Below are 21,319 nucleotides of genomic sequence, written 5' to 3' on the forward strand. Positions count from 1 at the left end.
TTTACACTGTTGTGGAAACCAAAAACTAAACGGATGGGCTACTAGACCTCTGAACCATTGGACTCTTGTCGAAACGTTGGTACCAAAGACATTTTTTGATATATCATGGCACTTCTCTCTAGGTTGTCCTTCCCGAATTGCGCGCAAAGCAAGAAATAGTTGACCAAAAACATTAAGAGTATACGCTTTATTTTCCTTCAAATACATCAAGAACATATTACTCGGTCAGACGTTATATGCGACATAGGTGGCAAAGTGGCAACAACGGCGTCGCCGAGTGCATCGCAAGAGGTGAGCACACAACGTATTTCAGCGCTTCCCTGTGCTAAAAGAACTAAAACATTTCCTGCTATCATTAATACAGTGCGGTTGTGTTCCATGTTAGAGCCTGCTTCCTACGAGCATTTAATCCGACTTTAACTGAGAAAGGCATTTTTCTTGTAGCGAACATTTAAAAAATACGCTGATGGAGATAATTTCAATCAATGGCCACGTCATAAATTCCACACGCACATATTGTTAAATTTTGTCTCGTAGCTATTTTCTTTACTTGTGATGCGCATGCAGGCACCGACAGATAACAATGGTATTTTGCGCATTATTGTTCCTTAATTTCAGCCTGTATGATTAACCAACGCCTTGCACCATTAAGCCAAACAGCGCGAGTTGCTTAATGCGCTGTCACAACACGGATATACTTAAGCGATTGGTAAACTGCCGCGTCGCTTTTGAGGCACTTGACTCATGGACGGACTTCAAATACGTGAACGTATACGGGAACGCTGGAAGTGACTTTTACCACCTGACGGTTCTGGAGCGCACCCCTGGCAACACAAGAGATGTCGAACGTCGCTGACAGAGACACGCAAAGACCAGCGGCAATTTGTTTTCTTTGTTTTGCATTGTTGCTGGTAGCTAAGCGCGTCGCAGAAAAGCAGTACTTGCACCGAACACACGCAACGGGTTGCGTCTATCCAATGCAACTTAAGCTGCACAAGCATTGAGACAAGATATGCTTTAGCTTTCCTTTAACGAACCGGACGAAAGCGCGTCGTCTGTGCCTGCTTCCAGGTTCCGCGAAAGCCTTTCCCTCACGAAACGTTGCGTGCGCACGGGTTCCTCGCCACACCCGCTCCATCATGTTCCTGGAGAGAGCGAAAGAAAGCGAGAGCAACAGTCCAAGGCTCGCGAGAACGGATGGCCGGACGGTGCCCCCAATCAGGACCGCTTGCAGCAGCTGTCGTAACGACATCCCGTCCAAGCGCAGCCGAAAGTCGGGCCGCGACGTCGAGCGGTGGCAGCCCCCGCAGTTGTCGTTCGCTTGCCTTCCTTGCCGCAGTGCAGCCCGCAGCAGAGCAGCGTCTCAGGAAGCGCGCGTGGTGATAGCACGCGTCCCTCTCCTCCGGACGGCGCTTCCGCGACCGAACGACAGCAGCAGCAGAAGCCAGCACACGTGCACCGCCAATAGCCACCGTGCATAAACAAGGCGTGGACCTCAGCAGCCTGAGCGGCGGCGCGACCGGCGGCGGCAGCCGATAGCATCGTCCGCTCCCGCCGCCGGCCACCCGCAAGCACGGGTGCACCGCCGTCCTTGAAGCTGGCCCACGCGCCCGGTGAAGCGGCGCGCAGACACGCCGCGGCCGTCGCAACGACGCCTCTTCCCGCTGCCCGGCGACGACGAACTTTCGGATGGCCTGCCGATCGGCACTTGCGGTGAGTGCGCCCGCAGTAAGTCGCTTTGGAAGGGTAGCGCGACACACATGGGAGCTGTGTGCCGCCGCGCCTTTCTTTAGCGCGCGTTGTTTTCGCGCCCGCGCCGGCCGGTTTGATTCAAGCGCTGTTTGCAGCGCGACGAATAAACTTTCGTTTTGGCGGCTCGCCTATGGAACGCGCTGGTTCTGGTGGCCGCGGTAGGCCCGCGGTTTTTTCCGCTGACATGTCTTGGGGCGATTGTTTATGACGGTCTGTAAAGGGCCTTACCTGGAGTAATAATGAAGATTCCGCCTGCCGCTCTATCAGAGCCTATAGAAGTAGCGCGCTTGCCCGCGCTCTCCATGTTCTGTAGTTTGAAGCTCAACTGATCGTCGGTGAGGGAGCCGTGCAGCATTCAGTCTCCTTTGTTTTGTTTGTTTTTCTTTTAATTTTTTTAGAGAGTTGTTTCGGGTAGAGGACTAAGACTGCTGAGATAAAGCAGGTTTCTAAACATGAAGTACATAATCTCGTTCCAAGTCAATGGAGCTGAAAGGTTTAGAAAATCGGAACACTCCTAATTTTAACACAATCATGCATTGCATCCAATTCAGTAGTTGACTACGAGGCGGGCTCAATTGTCTTAGATTGCGCAGGTTACCCCGGTTGGGCAAGAAAGAAAGACATGGCAGCACGATCTGCGTTCTGTCATACACTGCTGCGTACGCTTCACTTTTGATTATGTGCACTGTGGCATCAATCATAACAAGCCGGTGTTTTTACGGCACATGTTGAGGTTACTAACACTCGTGTTGCGTAAACTGCGACTTTTTTACTATAAAAATGGATTCGCATGAGGCGTGTTTCGGTGCAAGCATCTTCTTAGGAGTAAAGCGCCACAATCTTCGTAAAATTACTGGCGTTCTGATTCATGCACTTGTCGAGCGCGGTCGCAGACATCGCTCTGTGATATGTTCGATAAGTTGTCGCGTTATTTTCTTTTGCCTACCGGCCTCACTATCGATGCGTACTATCGCTACAACGCGAAAGCGCGTGGCAAAGCGTTAGCGCGTTGTAACTCATACTGAGCGCGGTAGTATACATCGAGCTATGTGTAAGAATAGTCATAATTAAATGTTACCTTAAGTGAAACACTTCAAACAACTGAATACTGGTAAGCGCAATTCCAAGACGGGACAGAAGGTAGACACAGAAGCACAGGGCAAGCGCTAAATTTTATTCTGAAGACTTCGCCTACCTAAGTACACAGCATACCAGGGTCGCGCAAGTGCACTGCCCACCAAGCCAACCAATTCGTCATATCAAGAAGCATGTAGATTACAGCATCATTTATAAAGACTGCTTTTCTTTGCTACGCGAAACCACCGACGTATCGCTAATACAGGCACTTTCTTTTTCGTTCTAATATGATATGCTTCCGTGATTTCTCTCGCCAAAGCATTGCCACTCCTGCCTAGAATTCGAATGCCGGAAAATATTGGCTCACAGGGACAGGACCTGCAATGCACACGCAAATGAAAAGAAACTTTGTTAGCTACAGAGCGCTCATGTCCCCGCGCCCGATCGTTGACGCATTGGCCGGTTTGTCCGATATACACCTTTCCTCAGTTAAGCGGGATCACCTACACAACGCCAACGGTGCATTGTGACGTATTACATGGTGTGCTTCTTTCCCCAGGCAGGTTTCTTCGGGAGTGCCGAAATGCGTGAGCACAACTCAGCAAGTTTTCGTGGCGCAGAAAACACAATAGGCACGCCGTACCTTTTTGCCACATTCTTCAGGTTGTGCGCAAACCTGTGTACGTAGGGCGCCACTTCCGGCTTTCTTGTTCGTATAACCTGCCGAGCCATTTTCCTACCCTTCAGTTTCTGAAGTAGGGTCTCGGACACAGCTGTCAAAATCGAACGAGGGAAGCCAGTCGGCTGTAGGTGCTCAATCTGGCAATTGAAGCTATCCTGAGCCAAGAGAGCACAAGACTTCGCAAGCACCGACTCAAAACAGTGTGTTGCGATCGCTCGTTTTATCACCTTACTATGTGCTAAATCAAACGGCAAGAGGTCTTTACGAGCTCGCGGAGTATTCAGTAGTATTCAGTTGTTAAGCATGAACCAACTAGCCCAGCAACAAATTTTGTTAACTCCAAAGAACTCCTGACAGCGATAAAGGATGTGAGGTTAAACGTGGAAACTATCACGAAGTACGGACTACACATAGATCATTTTATTGCTATATAATGAAATGTTTGCATTCCCGTAATTAATGTTGGTCCGGAGAGTGACACTCCTGGTGCATGACATTACACATCAACTCTATGGTCATTTGTTAGTACTTGTCTTGCATAAATTTGGACGAGAGGAAAGGCGGGTCAATCGACTACTCCACCCACGCCTCCTTAAACGCTTCCGACGCTCCTGACATCTATTCGTTGGTAATACATCTCATTCGAAGCAAACATCACACATAGCGTACTGTATATGGATTGAACATTTCATTAGCTCTGACGATCTGATTGCTCAATGCCCACATTGCGACACATCTGTTATAATTATCTAACTATTTGTACTGCATGAATAGTTCGATTATACCTGTCGCGGTATTGATTTTTGTTTCTTTTTTTCTCAGCAACGGTGCATTATAGGCCCTATATGATTAGGTGTGGATCTGGTGCTTGTGTACGTCCACGAATTGAATCGCACATTCATGCGCGGTCTGACATCAGTAATAATCTACACGCAAAGGGCCACCACATTAATTGTGTACGTGCGCTTATGTCGTCAACAGCGCCGCAGCTTAGTGTTGTTCTTCTGTTTCAGTTTTGTCGTCACCAGTTTTGTTGGCGTCATCGTATCTGTTTTTCTCCGCGCTTTCCAATCGCTCTCTTTCCGATACCTGGGGAGCGATCGGAGATCGTTCTTCGGAGCGCACGGCGAAACCTGAACGCGCGCTCCGAACAACGATCTCCGATCGCGCCCATGGGCTACTCTGGGGTGTTATTTTTGTCTTCCTCTTTCAGTTTTTTTTTTTCTTTCTTTCGTCTGCCCGCTTGACGACCGCGCGCTTTTTCCGGTCCCCATTTGTCCGAAGTTTAGTGCCATGTTTGCTGCCTGGTCAGCGTGTCCTTCAACTTCCTTCTCGTTAGATGGGACCCGCTGAAGCAAGGAGCGCACGCGCAGGCAAAACGCAAAACAAGAGCTAAAGAAAAGGGAATGGGCGCTCACCAGATAACGGCGCGTGCGCACAGCACACGTTGGCCGCGCCCCATCCGGCCCGTCTTTGCAGCTTCGTTTCGAGTGCAGATCGCGCGTCCGGTGAGTGCGATCAAGTGCCTGCGTGGCCGTGGAGGCGCAAGCAGTGCAGTCCACTCGCCCATCTGCATTCCTTGCGGGATGGCCGCGTCATTTCTGGGGCCACGCGGGCCACGCCGCCAGTGAGCAAGCAGTCTTAGGGCGACTTTGAGCCCCAGCAGAAACATGGCTGTCCCGCGACTCAAATTAAGCGGACCGACAACATTTTCCTGTTCGCCCATTTGTTACGGTGGAGAAAAGTAAAAAAAAAAAAATGCGCGCTAGCGTTTATTGCATTGATAGTGCGCTCCCTTTCGGTGATGCTCTACATGATTTTCCATGGTAGTTATGTATGTATATAGTGTCATCTTTCCTTTTGTTTGTTTGTTTGTTTGTTTGTTTGGACTGGAACAGTAATCAGAAAGAACGTCTTCCACATCTGGCTATAGTCCATCAGTGCGTGCCGTAACTGCGAATACGTAGGGCCGACTTCTCTTAGTTGGAACACTTCTTGTAGCTTTCTTCCGCATTTTGGAGGAGAAAGAAAAGTGCGCGACGTCTACAGACGGCGTGTATGTTAAAGATAGAGGAAGTTCAGTCTGCAGGGATCCATTTGAAACATCAGCCGCTGTACGAGTGTTTCAATACTAAAGTAGCATACAATTGCCCGTTCTGGACGTGTATGCATGCACTGAGTAAATCGTGCCCTAATGAAATGCCAAGGGTGTTGCATCGTTACATGTCAAGGGAGTGAGACGCAGATTTCTTTCAACCGTTTATTCGGTCTCCTCACGATGCCATTCATTGAGCGTCTGCCCGAGCACACGGGAGCAGCGCCTAGCGATGAGAAACGAAACACTATAGAAGAACACAACCACAGCGTCCGGGCGCAGCGTCCGGTGCGTTCCCACGGATGCGCCGCACGAAACCGTATAGTGAGTTACAACCGCGCCACATGAACGGGCAAGAATGCAGCGCATGTAAAGAAGACAAGCACGTATACAACAAAGCGCACCAAGATTCGGAAAACAGGCAGGTAAACCGGATTTACAAGTGAAGCAAAGTTCAAATGTCGTATTGTGTATCTTTATGCGCTATCCTCGCGGACAGCTTTCTGTGGCTATGAAGTGAAAGCTACGGGCGCGTGGCTACTGCACATGTGTTACCGCGCCAAGTAGTCCGGCATCATTGGGCAATGCTTTTGGTTGCCATAGGAACAGAAGCCGAATCGACGCAGCTTCCATGTGCGACGGTTTCGTGCTTGCCCAGACGCGGAAGGTAAAGGCCGGAAAATAAGTAAACCTGTACACTCAGTAGTGTGTTCTGTCTTACTAAACTGTTGCTGGTAAAGTAATTGTTCTCTCTTCCCCAGCCAAAACTAACGGGGATTAAAACGCGGAACTCCTTTCTGAAGGGCTCTCACTTGTGCGTGCTTTGCCTCCGTAACTTTCCCTTCATAGCCACAGAAAGTTGTCCGCAAGTATAGAAAATACGCCACTGTTTCTCGCGATTCAATACACACTGAAACGGGCCCCCGAAGCCAGCTTGTTTGCTCGTTGTGGTACAGCGTCGAAGGGGGAAGCCGAGCGACCGGATGGAGGCAGCGGGGTGTTTTCCTTTTAACAGCGATGGCGGGCTCTTGGGCTGGAGTGTCGAAGCCTTGATGGGCACTAGGGCGTTCAGCCGATTTATGAAGAGACACAGTCTCGCTCCGATCCGAGTTGGATTCACGTCATTTTCGTTCCGAGACCTATCCTCCATCCACTTATAGTGAGCGACAAGGGCGTGGTCAGTGACAGCATGTGCTGTGGGAGGAGCAGATATCTATATATGGACAATTCGAGCGCGGGCTAGTTGGTAAGATTCCGTGGTAACAGGCAGCGCCAAATGGGCGGTGACACAGGACCAACGGCCAACGCTACAACATTCGTGTTTCGTTGAGCTTCAGCTCTCGTGCATGCGATGCTGTCGGCAACATCTAGAGGCCTGGCACCCACAGCAGGCTGTATATATGTTCTCCGGTGCTCAGTTAATCCAGGGTCCGCCGATTGAGTGCCGGGAACACTGCCACGGGATCGCTTGCTTGCCGGAGAAGTGGCTTGTGAAGGGATGCGAGCTGTGCATGGGCAACCATAATAAGATGGCTCCGACATCCAGGTTCACGGCGGCTCTTTCGCTTGAAGCTGCGCTCACGTGTTTCTCGTTCATGGCGTCAAATCTAGGTGTTTCGTCGAAGCCGAAAGGGGCCTTGCTGCAGATTACCTTATTTTGATCGGTCTAAAGTATTTCAGCGATGAAACCGCGAAAATCGTTGCGCTGTGCGCGCCAACTCCCAGCCTGCTCAGCGTGCCGCACCAGATTTATTTTTTTTAAGGACAAACAGCCTTTCAAGTAAGCCAGAGGTTTTAAATAGGGAGGTGTTTGTGCGTAGCGGGCCTCCGAAAGGCGCAAGCACTTGTTTGTGCTGTTGCTCCGCTGGTACAGGTATACGATAACCGACTGCTTTCGACCTTTGTAGGCAACTCTGCACTGCGACTCGTGTTGTAGTGCATGACATACAGCATCTCACAATGTATATGCAGTAACGTCTGTCTTGGTTCCAGAAGCTAAATACAGATATTCTCCACTGAGGCTAAAACTGTAACGTTGCCTGGTCAGTGTGTCTTTGGATAAAAACAAATGAGAGTTCCGTTTGTGAGTCGGGGCTGCACCTTTCTTTTTATCGTTAGCTGATGCGATTATAAGGTCGTCTAGCTGCGTCCGATGACTGGTACTTGTTCATGCTTGCAGTACTCAGTGTTCGAGGAGGGGGAGGGGGGGCTCGTGCTTGCGAACACAGCGGACACCCGCCGCCCCTAGAAATTCTCAAACCCTAGTGAAACACGAGAAGTGAAGTAACAACCAATCGGACCAAGTTGAGTTTCTTCCAACAGGTTTTCAAAATTTTGCGAAGGTCTTTTGGGGGGCAAAGTCACTTTTATTAGTGTAAACGCACGACTTGGAAACGAACAGAACCAGCTGTTATGGAATTGAGGTGTGTGCACAGTGCCGGAAAGCAAACTAGCGGCGCTATGCGCATGCAGGTCAAACGCTGCACAGCTGGAACGAGTGCTGTTTGCTGTTGCTTCTAAATTTCTCGCGATCAACTAAACCGACAACTCAACGCCTTGAATGAGAAAACAGCAGCGTCTGCTTGTACCGCTAAACTAAAGCACGCTATGAAAACGATATGTCGCCTCCCGGCATAACCTGTGTCATGATCAACTTCGGACCTTCCGAGGCAGTTGTCATCCTGCCACCGTCCTTGCAGACAAAAGTACATGAGAGAGTTTTAGAATAGGAGCCCCAAAGATTTATTTATTTATTCTCTTTTATTTATTTTATTTATTTGTATTACCCTCAAGGCCAGACGCATTACAGAGAGGAATGAAACATACTGAAAAACGCACGATTCAGTATTTTCTTTTCTGTTAATACAATGTTAGCTAAAACGGTGAGAAAGTATCACAACAAGCCGGAACAAGAAAAAAAGTCAGGAAGTTAACCGAAAACAGCGTAAATATATACTTTGTTAGTTACACAGTAATACACTTGTGTCTAAAATGTTATAAAACGGAATAATGAACGGTCGACGTGACTGATCCGAGAAGGTGGTTCCTGTCCTGTTAGGTACGGGATATAAATTATTAATAACATGTTTGCGTTAAGCACGGCATTATTCTCTCCTTTTGTGCACGATGAAAACGAGGTCAAATGTATGACGGTGGTAGAATAAGGTCGCTGTGCAGGGCGGGACTGCAGTATATTTCGTGAAAGAGACAGGCGAGAAAACTTGCGGCGTTTTGAAGAATGGTAACATCATTTTGGTCAGTCATTTCTCGGCAGACTGCACAATCATCGGCAAATAAGTGAATGTTAGAGGACATGCATTGTGGCAAGTCATTAATACACATGAGAAACAAGGTAGGGCTGAGTACTGAACATTGGGGTACGCGATAATGAACGGGTCTCAAAGGAGATTTAAAAGCGCTGGCAGACACGGATTGTGAGCGTCCAGATAGAAAACATTCAATCCAAGAGAGTAGTTCCCTATCAACGTTCAATTTGCTTAATTTAAAAAGAACTAAGCTATGACAAACTTTTTCAAACGACTTTGCAAAATCTAGGAAGATACAGTCAGCCATAGAACGAGGATCAAGGATTGTATTTAGTTTATGCGCGAAGGAAGCCAGCGGTGTTTCACAGGAAAGGGATCTGCGGAAGCCATGTTGAGCCTTCGAAAAGAATGAGTTAGCATCAAGGTAATGAACAATCTTTCTCTAAAGGACTTGTTCGAGGATCTTACGCTGAATGCTAGTCAAGGAAATCGGGCAGTAGTTTAAGAGTGATTTTTTACCTCCTAATTTAGGAGCTTGAACCATCTTACCGACTTTACAGTCGGATGTCAGTGTGGGTTCATCAGTTGACTGTTGGTATATCTTAGATAGCATAATACTAGAATATATTTTGGTACTTTTTAAGAATTTAGCATTGATGAGATCAATTCCTGGGCTTGAGGACACTTACAATGAGTCCATAATTTTCTCATATAGTCAAGTGGTTGACGGATACTCGTCTTACTTATATCTTCATTGTGATCAAGGGACCCGTGCGGGGTCCGAAGCGTCATGTTCTTTATTTTTATTTTATTCATGACGAGGGCATGTATTTTGGCACCGATAATTTTTAAATGCAATGGGGGTTGAATAATGACTGGTTCATAGTTGGAGAATCAAAACACTGCACGTTGGGAAATGTAGTGCATGATGTGTAACAAAATTACGGCAAAAAAACATCATTTAACAATACAGGGCAGTAGAAACAGATTCTTTCCCCAGAAATCTCAAGTAATGCGATTCACCATAACGGTCGGGGTTAATGGTTCGCCAAAGCTCTTATTTTAAATCATTGCTGAGCGTAGTTGGCTAAGTGTTTTGGAGGAAATTATTGCGAAAACATTTTAGTGCGGAGACATAAGCATTATTCACATTCACATATACATCCCACCGCTGCTCGGAGGGAGAATTCGGCACAAAGCGATAAAGCCATTCCCTTTTTTTTTTTTTTTTGTACAAAGTCGTTTTATATGCCAGCTATACCAAAGTGATTTTGAATGCGAAGAAATGGTGCGTGTAGAGACGTGTCTCAATTAGTTCATGCACTTTTGTTGTAAACATAGCCCTGTTAGTTTCTGATGTTCGACTTTCGAAATCCTCTGAGAAAACGTTTACAAAGTTAGACAGTTCATTATTAATAGCCTCAAGGTCGGCTTTATTGCCATTACGAAGGCTCTTTTTGACTCTGCAGTTTTGTGACTGTGAATGCTTTACTGCAAAATAGAGCGCTAAATGATCGCTTAGACCAAGCAGATACGATAAATCACGTACCATATCAGGACAGTTCATTAGTGTAAGGTCTAGCGCATTTGCTTATTTGATAGCCTAGTTGGTTGCGAAACAAGCTTATGAAGAGAAAATACCAAGCAATGATAGACAAAGTCAAAGCGTTCCGAGGAAAACGATTTCGAAGGCGGAGGATCAGAAGACCAGGAAATGTTGGCCAAGTTGAAGTCTCCCAGTAGAAAAATGGAAGCGTTAGGATGACCTGCAATGACGGTATCATGACGTCATGTAAATGGCAGCAAAAATTTTGCAATTATTGGGCGGACGAAAGCAAGCCCCAAACACAAAGCTTTTATGACGGATATGAGCGTGAACCCACACAGTTTCAAAATTTCTTAGAACAGGGATATAGTAAGACGGAATATTTCGCAAAATAGCCGCCATAACGCCGCCTCCTACACGTGATTCATGCTCACAGCGATAAATAGTGAAGCTGGGCGCGCCATGAACTATTTTGCTGTCGGCAAGGCTTCAGTAAGCGCAATGATAGCTGAACTTCACGTGTAAACAATTGATTCAAGTGACTCTCGCTTATTAAGTACCCTCCTGACATTTGCCAGAAGTATAGACAGAATGGGCGCCGGCAACAAACTACCACGTCCACTCGCGCTGACGCTGGTGGTGTTCTGCCACTCGAGTTAGGCACTGTAGGTCGCGATGCACTCGTAGATGATTCACCGCAAGTAGGCCCCTTTACCTCTTTGGTGCTGCTGCTGGCTGCGTTGTACATGCAGCGCTTATTGTTTAGCAGTGCGCTTTGTGGTGGCGCAGCTGTAAGTTCGGCGATCCGGGTAAACCTTTTGCGAATTCAGCGAGCTTTCTGTCTTCTAGCATAGCGAGTAAAGGCGGACAAGTCTTCAGCAACTGGCATTCCATTCTCCTTGAACTTTGGCTGCGATGCCAGCTCATCTTCTCTGGTTTTAATAGAAGAAAATTTTATAATAACAGGCCGACACTTCGATGCTGTGAAACTGCCTAAACGGTGTGCGCGTTCGATCTCGTATTCTAAGACGTTGCTGCACAGCGCGGTAGAGAACACAGCGAGCGCTTTCTGCTCGGTATGTTTCCATGTTTCACGTGAGTCTAGAATGCCATGTATAATAAGGTTTTTCGCATCTCGTCCGATCTCCTAGATCGTCTATGCGACTCTGGATTGTCTATGCGACTCTGGATTGTCTATGCGACTCTGGATCGTCTATGCGACTCTAGATCGAAGCTTGCTGTGACGTCAGGCGCACGGCAGTATCCTGCACGCTAGCGATACGATGACTTATAGATGGAACTGTAGTTTTGTTTGTTTTACGCTCGAGAGCTTCAAGGCGGGTAAACATGTCAATGAACCTAGCTTCCAGCGATTCTTTGTTAGACTTGATTGTCTTAATATCGGCTGTTGCTCCCGCTTGACCTATTGAAAACTCATTTGCGACTTCTATGCTTTCTGAGAATGTCTGGCTTGTGCGAGCGTCTTTGACTCTGTAGGGCTGTTCATAAGCGTCTCTCTACCCCGATCTCTCTCTGTCTCCCCCTTCTTTCTATTCCCCTACTCCCTTCCTCCAGAGCAGGGTAGCCAACCGGACTCTTGACTGGTTAACATCCCGGCCTTCCTTTTATATATCTCTCTCCCTCTTTTGAGAGTTCTTTGATGCACCCGCCGTGGTTGCTCAGTGGCTATGGTGTTAGGCTCCTGAGCACGAGGTCGCGGGAAAGAATCCCGGCCATGGCGGCCGCATTTCGATCGGGGCGAAATGCGAAAACACCCTTGTACTTAGATTTAGGTGCACGTTAAAGAACCCCAGGTGGTCAAAATTTCCGGAGCCCTCCACTACGGCGTGCCTCATAATCAGAAAGTGGTTTTGGCACGTAAAACCCCATAATTTAATTTTTAAGGGTAGCCAACCGGACTCTTGACTGGTTAGCATCCCGGCCTTCCTTTTATATATCTCTCTCCCTCTTTTGAGAGTTCTTTGATGCTGTGATTTGTATTTTTTCAGCGTGTACGTCATGGCACCTATCTGCGCCTGCTCCGAATCACTTTGGGTTTGAGTAGATCGAGTGCGGGGTAGACCAGGGTTAGTCTCAATGCCACCACAGCACAACAGCAACAACAAAGTATTTAAGCAATTGCACAAAGTTTCACAAAGCACTCGTGAGCATGGGAGCACTGCCAAGCAGCGGTCGTCTGACTTTCTAGCGAAGACAGAAAAGTGGTTACAATAGCGCAGCAAAGGAAGGGGTTAGCCATGCTTCCCGCTACGGCTGCTCCCACGCCTTCGGAAAACGCAAGGTGACGGCCATGCATACAAATGCGGGGCGCAACTTGATTCCAGCGTCGGTCTTGAAAACTTGACCCTAGGGAAACTGATGATCCGAGGAATGGCATCGGCGAATGCGCGCGCACTTTCCAGACGGTAGCCCAGGGGTGAATCTCCGCATGGCTGCAATTGGCTGTTTTCGAGCATACGCTCTTTATACGCTAGCACCAAGGTCCCCTTCAGTTACGGCCCTAGCGGGAGGGCGATGCTCTAGCGAAATGGCGGCGCACACGATTGTTTACGTTGTCATGGCAACAGCAACATCAGCCGCGCGGCGCCTCCTCCTCCTCTCCCTAGCTTTTTTTTTTATTTTTGTTTTTATTATGCCGACCCGCACCCGTCTTTCCCCCATGCCACGTGCGCCGCTTACTTCTTTTATTTTTGCCTGTACGTGGCGCGTTCTGTTTTTTTTTTTTTTTTTCTTCTTCCTACCGCGCGCGCGCGCTACGGCGCACAACGAGCCAGCTCTCAAGCAATGGAAATGCTACGTCGCGCATTGGCATTGCTTGCGAGCTGGCACGTGGTGCGCCGTGGGCTATGCGTTGGCACGCACGCATTCTTGGCTGTACTTATACCATCATGTGCCGGGACATAAAAAAAGTTCCACTTCCAACACAACAGATCTTTGGTCTCGCTTTATTGACTTCGTTTCCGAAAACAGATTTTTCTTATAACGTGGTGTGATACGCGCTCAAAAGAGCCAAAGTGAAAGGTGCATGACATATACAAGAGTACTAAACACAAAAGTTCACAGACAGTGAAATAACAAAAAACGCTAGAAAACGCGAAGGCCGTTTCATGTACACACAGACATAAAAGAAGATTGTTATATAACGCCCTCAAGACCAAAATGTAGACGAGCTTCTGATATATGCACTAACACATTGCGCAAAACTGGACGTCGTGTATGACATAGTCAGGACAACTAAAGAAAGGGAGAACTCACTGGTAATCGCAAAAACAATGACACGCAGAATACCTAAAAAATAGAATAAAATGCTAAGACTGTTTGACAGCCATACCGAAAAAAGAAAACAAGAGCTTACTTATAAACCTGCACGAAAGTATATGAAATGCGTGACACGTTCATTACTACTGAACAAAATGAAAAAGACATGGCAGAACAAAAATAACATTGTACTAAAAACTGAAATACACATTATCACATTATTTTGCACTTGGCCACAACTTGAGTAACGGTGACAAGGGGGAACAGAAGGTAGTCGGCTTTTGCAGCAGCACATAGAAAACTTTCGCAGAAAGGCCTATTCCTCAATCAAAGACCAGGTAAAATAAGCCAACAACACGACTTTCCTTTCACCCCGAATGCAATACTTAGCAGTAAAATTACGTCACTTAAGGCATACTCGTACCTACTGGGCACTCCTACTGGGCACTCCTCCTAAGTCGTACCTACTGGGCACTCCTTTGTATAATAAGCACGAACTGCAAAAATCTGCATTTAGGACATTTCCAATGCTCATGCTTTCCAGAAGAAAAAAAAGCGTATCATGTCTACACATGAAGGTTGTTCGCGCGGTTTTCCCATTGGCGATTACTGAGATAATACACAAACACGAACAGTAATTTTTCAGCGGTTAGTACGCTTGTAGAACGTGACACACAGAAAAAGCACTGAGGGCGGAATGGAAAGCTAAGCAAGTACGTTTACTGAAGTTGCAGAATGAGACTTGGCACAGAAAAACACAAGGCATAGACAGGTGAAAATGAGGAGGAACACTTATTTGTCGGCTTTCTCTACCGGTAAGAGGGAAGTGTAACACAATCAAGGCGCAAACGACGTCCGGAGGCTCATCGAGCACCCACATGGACAGGGCGTTGTTCGTGTACACGCGCCTTCTGATGTCCTTGGGTCTGCGCGCTGTTAGATACGGGACCGTTTCCTGAGCCTACTTCGAGTTCCCCAGACCACATCGAATCGCACCACAGCTAATTAAGGAGCGCAGAAGCACGGATACCACATTCCTGAGGCACGGCACGTGCAAACAAGTTGGCGGACGCCACTTCGTGTGCAGCCGGTGGGGCCATTCACTGCTTGACTCTTCCCGCAAGTGAAGCGAGAGCCTGGCACTGTTGCGGGTAGAGTGGGTCCCGAAGCAAGACGGCTGTAATGCGCCGTGAAAATCTGGCAGCGTCGCCCCCATCCGCCTATTGTGACGGCGCATTGCAAGTCAGCAAGGCAAGACCGCATGGAGAAGAAAGCCCTCGGACAAACACACGAGCAGCGACTCTCTTCGCCGGGTGTGACTCCATCGCACGGGCGCCTACCATTGGCCGAAAATGACGACACCCGAGCGGGCTCACCGATTGGCCGAAAATGGCGTCACCTGAGCGGGCTCTCTCATTGGCCGAACGTGACGTGTCTTCGAGACACCGAAGGGCTTAAAAGACGCAGACCGGGAGCAGCAGGAGAGCATTCCTAGAGCATTCCTTGATTCATCTCTTTCGAGCTTCTTGCCACGGGCCACAGCGTCCGAGTTGCTGTCGGCCCGTAATGACTTTAAGACTATTAATTGACTCTCACTGTAAATAATGTAAATAAACCTCCCAAGTGTTTCATCCCGACGTTCTCCTCAACTCCTACAGCGCTCACCTGTTGTCTTTAGGCACCCGGAACAACCTTGCGGGGCTTGTTTTTGAGGTATTCGTGCACCACTGTACGATGCACGAGCGGTGCGAGTCGTGAAACGGGTTAAACATCGCGGAGCACAAGTACACAGCTATGGAGGACCACGAAACTGCCCACGCCGGTCAACGCACGGCAGCGCACGCTTCCCAATAACAGCAGATAACGAAACATGAAACGTCATGCAGCGGGCTAAGCCAAAGCCTTTGGCTAAGCTGGCGGCGGGGCCGCCTGGCGCGCGCGGAGACAGTCGAAGGTGAGAGCGTTGCGAGAGAGGGCAAAGTGAGAGGAGTTGAGTAGAGGGGCGAAAGTGCACGGCTTCCGGGATCGGCGAGCGGAGGCGCGCGCCGATATGGGAGGTCGTACAAGGGAAGCGGATTTGCTTTCCCGCCCTCCCGATGGATGGCGCCAATTACCTCTGCCACGTAAGGTCCCTCTATAACAAGGTAGCGACATCTGCCGCGCGCGCCACCTAGGAAGTTCCTGTAGCAGACGGCGCCCAAGCTAAACCGCGGCGCCGCGGCATTCGTCAGGTAAAAAAATATCTGCACACGCGCGGAAATAAAACGCTACTGGTGCCTGACTGTGGTGAAAAACGAAACAAGGGCCCGAACTGCTAAATCTAGTCCTTTAATTTCAAGTGAGCGCTGAAAGAAAAGCACTCACGGAATGAGTGCTTGATCGCCTCGCGATTCCGCATGTTTACCTTTCGTTCGTTTGCGTTCGTTTGCGAGCCTTGGTGAAGTGGCTTGCACCGAAAAGTTTCGACATAACGTCGCTGAAACGTGCGACCCTCACGGCAACTAAACAACATCCTGTATGTGTGTAGAAATGAGTGCGCCAACAGTCTTCTTGCCGCTGAGTGTGTTTTTCGTGTAGCGATTACACGACGGCTTTTGTTTTCTGGTTCAGTGCTACGAGCCAGTGCAACTGTCGTGACATTCTAAAGCTGCGGTATGGATCATGTCAGCGAGTCTCCTCGATCGTGTTCGGGCTCCCAGCGCCATCTAATGTCGCGGCACACCAACATCGAGCGTAGTGTGTGCGGGTGTGTGAATGCGGTTGACTGTTCTCGTGAACCGTGCGACGTCGCCACGTAAACTTGAATCATGACGTGCATTGTTGTGTTTATGCCTTTTCGCCTCCGCGCACCGCTAAAGCCCCGTAAGAATTAGGGCGCCCTTATACGAAACGCAAGCGGATTGGCCTAGCTATTACTGCACTGTGTTTTGCTGGCGATCAGTGTATCGCCTCTGGCGTTTTTCTTATGCTAAGTTGCAGTTGTGTGTTTTTCATCAGTAGAATGGCATCGCCGATTACTGAAACTTCTTCGAGTGTAAGGGAAACATGGAAGGAACGAGCTCGCAGCTGTATGTAATGTACTTTGATAAATTGTATTACACTATTACACTTTATTATTTGATGGCCAGTTGCAGTGGCTATGCAGTATTTGTTTTTAAAAGCAGAGTAATGCAGGCACTTAGGGATATATTTATTCACATATGCAATGCACAAAAACGATTAGGATATGCACAGTTGGAAATGACTTTTTGGACATATTGTAAAGCGCAGTTAACAACGCGCGCAAACACAGGAAAGTGTGAAAGTAGAATTCGCTGCTGAAATTTATTTTTATCGCACGTAACGCAATGCGGATATTTGTCAGCGAGTTAATGCGTTTCTGCCCCACTATTTACTTGCATGCTAGGTCATACTGCACTTGCTAAGTCAACGGGCTCATAACGCACTAAAATCAATAATCTCCACAAACTTCGGCCGTCAACATTCATGCGAGTGAATGAAATACTATCGCAGCTCTGCACAGACACGTGTATACTTTCTCTCGCACCTTCGTATCGCTCTACGTTACTTTCCTCGCATAGTCGTGCAGTTACCGACGGTTCTGTCTTTCCGTCCAATTCTATGCGACCACATTTATCTTCTGGTTAGGTTTTGTTTGCCGCGCGGAATGCAAAATAACTTCTTGCCGTCCTCCGTCTGATCTCGGCACTCACCCGCACAGCAACAAGGCATTTCGGTCCTTTGCATCCTAGGTCATACTGAGCTATTCAGCGGGCTCATAACGAACTAAAATAAATAATATCCACAAACTTCGGCCATCAACATTCATGCGCGCGAGTGAAATACTATCATAGCTCGACGCATGCACGTGTATACTTTCTATCGCACCTTTGTATCGTTCTGTGTTTCTTGCGTCGCATAACCGTGCAGTACCAGCAGTTCAAAGTCCTTCCGTCCAGTTCTGTGCAAGCATACTTTTCTTCTGGTTAGGTTCTGGTTGCCGCGCGGGATGCGAAATAACTTGTTGCCATCGTTCGTCCGGTTTCGGCACCCAACCTCAAAGCAACAAGGCCATTCGGCCCTCCCGGAACGAAATTATCGCAGCAATGTGCATAGCACAACAGGCGAAACGCGCGCACTTCCCCCGGCACGCAGGAACTTTCATGGCGGCAAAGGGGCGGAGCAAGGTCACATGTCACCGATCAGCCTATTGCTGGCGTCGTCGGCTGGATCAAAGCCTGTCTGTACTTTGGAATCATTGAGCGATTTTACTGCCACGGAGCGGCCGAGTTTCCTAGGCCGGATGGTAGCGCGGCCTGAGGCTTTCAGTGAGCAGTGACACTGTCAAGGGCGGGATGGCGGACGGCATATATCGAGCACGCAAGGAACGGCATAGCCGAGGGTAAGGAAGGCCTGCTGTGCGTAGAAAAGAAAGGGGTTAGTCATGCTTCCGCGGCGGCTCCTCGTATGCCTACTCAGTTGAACACCCAGTGGAGTGGAGTAATTGAGAAGCTCTAATTAGGTAATAAGGTTAATGGCAGCTCATACGGCGGATGCATAATCTAATACTCTAACTTGAGAGGGAACGGTGCATTATAATAAATTATAATATATTATAAATGCAGCGAGGCAAATAACCGAACGTTCCATTTGCATTGTTAGTAATGTCGACATAGGTTTACCAGGTGAGATAAGTGGTGACATGAACGCGTAAATACTTACATAAATATGCAGGCTTTAATGCAGTGTTAAATAAATACATCGAAGACAAGTTGTTTTCAACTGGAGTTGCTCGGAGGATGCCGCTGTTGTGTCTGGTGCGCCGCAAGTCTCTGTGCTGGGGCCACTCCTCTGTCTTGCTTTTATTATTAATATTTCTGATTGTATGAAAGCTCAGATACGATTGTGTGCCGATGATTGTGTATTGTATGCAAGGGTATCTGATGAGACATATTGTGTTTCATTGGCGGCCAACCTGAAGCGCATAGAAAAATGGTGTGTCGCTAATAACATGCCCCTGAGCATAAATAGATATGTACACGTTAACTTTACTAGAAAGATTAACAAAATCAGATATATGGATATGTTAAGTGGACAGGAAATAAAGAACAATCCATAAGTCAAATATTTAGGCCAGAAGGTATGCTGTCAGAGCATGGATCTTGGTCAGAACATGCTAATACAGTAGTTATTAGGGAAGGATATGTCCATGGCTTCTTGCAACGAAGTTCAAAATACGAAGCCATTGACGTCAAAGAAACAGCGCATAAAACACATGTTTTACCAATTTCGGACATGCTTGCCTTGTGTGGGATCCGTTTTGTGGTGTGCATATTAATCCATTAGAAAAAAATCCACTCCGTCGCGGCAAGGTTTGTCCTGAGTAGATAAGACCGCGTTCCAAGTGTGGCAGCAATGGAAAAAAGAACTTGGTTGGATCCCTTTGTTTGAACGACGAAGCACGTTACGCCGTAAGCTGTATTATTCGTTCTTGTATTGTCCTGCGAGAACCTGCTCATCTGAAGGTCCCACATTGTTTCCTCGCGTAAAGACTATTCACTAAAAGTTACGCCGTACCTTTCCAGGGCTGATCTCTTTAAATATTCTGTTTTCCAAGAACCATTGTCACTTGGAATTCACTACCTGTGAATGGTGTGTGCCGCAACAATGTTAATATTTGCCACCCACAACAATTCCTCAATGGTGCTGCGGGTCACGTACGAGTAAAGAATAAACTTCAAGTAATCCCTGACACGCGCATAAATTTACATTGGTTAGCGTTTATTTCCGTGAGCCATTCGTTACACTCTTTAGTTAAGGCGTCAAGGTGAGAGAGGACTCTGTTGATATCTTCGTCATATTTTTTTTATCTATAGATAACTGAATCACCGGTAAACAGAGGAACGCTGAAGAATTTTACGTAATCGCACTATGGTCCCTTACAAAAATTTTTATAGAAAGTCCATAGACAGTCTATAGACATTTGTCTATGGAGTCTATAGACTGTCTATAGACATTTCTTTAGACTAGTCTATAGACAGTCTATGGACTTATGGCCATACACTTTTTATAGACTAGTCTATAAAAAGTCTGAGTCTATAGACAGTCTATACACTGTCTATAGACAGTCTATAGACTTATAGCCATACTTTTTATAGACTAGTCTATAAAAAGTCTGAGTCTATAGATTGTCTATAGACTGTCTATAGACTTATGGCCATACACTTCTTATAGACTAGTCTATAAGAAGTCTGAGTCTATAGACTGTCTATAGACGGTCTATAGACTTATGGCCATACACTTTTTATAGACTAGTCTATAAAAAGTCTGAGTCTATAGACTGCCTATAGACCGCTTATAGACTTATGGCCATACACTTTTTATAGAATAGTCTATAAAAAGTCTGAGTCTATAGACTGTCTATACACTACATATAGACAGTCTAAAGACTTATGGCCATACTTTTTACAGACTAGTCTATAAAAAGTCTGAGTCTATAGACTGTCTACACACTACATATAGACAGTCTATAGTCTGATGGCGATACTTTTTACAGACTAGTCTATAAAAAGTCTGAGTCTTTAGACTATCTATAGACTTATGGCCATACACATTTTATAGACTAGTCTATAAGAAGTCTGAGCCTATAGACTGTCAATAGACTTATGGCCATACACTTTTTATGGACTAGTCTATAAAAAGTCTGAGTCTATAGAGTGCCTATGGATTAATTAAAATTCATGTTTGTAGACAGTTGTCTGCAGAATGTCGATGGACAAGTGTATAGGCTTACAGTTCTACTTTTGTAAACTGAAGTCTATAGAATGTCTATAGATGTCATTTGTCTGTATACATTTTATACACTTCAGTCTACAAAAGTAGAACTATATATACCCTTACAAAAATTTTTATAGAAAGTCCATAGACAGTCTATAGACATTTGTCTATGAAGTCTATAGACTGTCTATAGACATTTCTTTAGACTAGTCTATAGACAGTCTATAGACTTATGGCCATACACTTTTTATAGACTAGTCTATAAAAAGTCTGAGTCTATAGAGAGTCTATACACTGTCTATAGACAGTCTATAGACTTATGGCCATACTTTCTATAGACTAGTCCATAAAAAGTCTGAGTCTATAGATTGTCTATAGACTGTCTATAGACTTATGGCCATACACTTTTTATAGACTAGTCTATAAAAAGTCTGAGTCTATAGATTGTCTATAGACTGTCTATAGACGTATGGCCATACACTTTTTATAGACTAGTCTATAAGAAGTCTGAGTCTATAGACTTATGGCCATACACTTTTTATAGACTAGTCTATAAAAAGTCTGAGTCTATAGACTGCCAATAGACCGTCTGTAGACTTATGGCCATACACTTTTTATAAACTAGTCTATGAAAGGTCTGAGTCTATAGACTGTCTATACACTACATATAGACAGTCTATAGACTTATGGCCATACTTTTTACAGACTAGTCTATAAAAAGTCTGAGTCTATAGACTGTCAATAGACTTATGGCCATACATTTTTTATGGACTAGTCTATAAAAAGTCTGAGTCTATAGAGTGTCTATGGATTAATTAAAATTCATGTTTGTAGACAGTTGTCTG

At 46.6% G+C, this 21,319-nt stretch overlaps 1 protein-coding gene across 1 annotated transcript in view; it reads left to right on the plus strand.

The window, feature by feature from the left end:
• Positions 1 to 212: 212 nt before the first annotated feature.
• Positions 213 to 21,319, plus strand: part of LOC126548182 (neurotrophin 1-like) — a 158,714-nt gene continuing 137,607 nt past the window's right edge. Inside the window, exon 1 of the mRNA XM_050196320.3 lies at positions 213 to 1,713. Coding sequence (XP_050052277.1) covers positions 1,690 to 1,713 — 24 coding nt within the window. The 5' untranslated portion in view covers positions 213 to 1,689. The remainder of the gene's footprint in view (positions 1,714 to 21,319) is intronic.

The sequence above is a fragment of the Dermacentor andersoni genome, chromosome 1, assembly GCF_023375885.2.
Source record: "Dermacentor andersoni chromosome 1, qqDerAnde1_hic_scaffold, whole genome shotgun sequence".
In the NCBI taxonomy this organism is placed as follows: Eukaryota; Metazoa; Arthropoda; class Arachnida; order Ixodida; family Ixodidae; genus Dermacentor; species Dermacentor andersoni.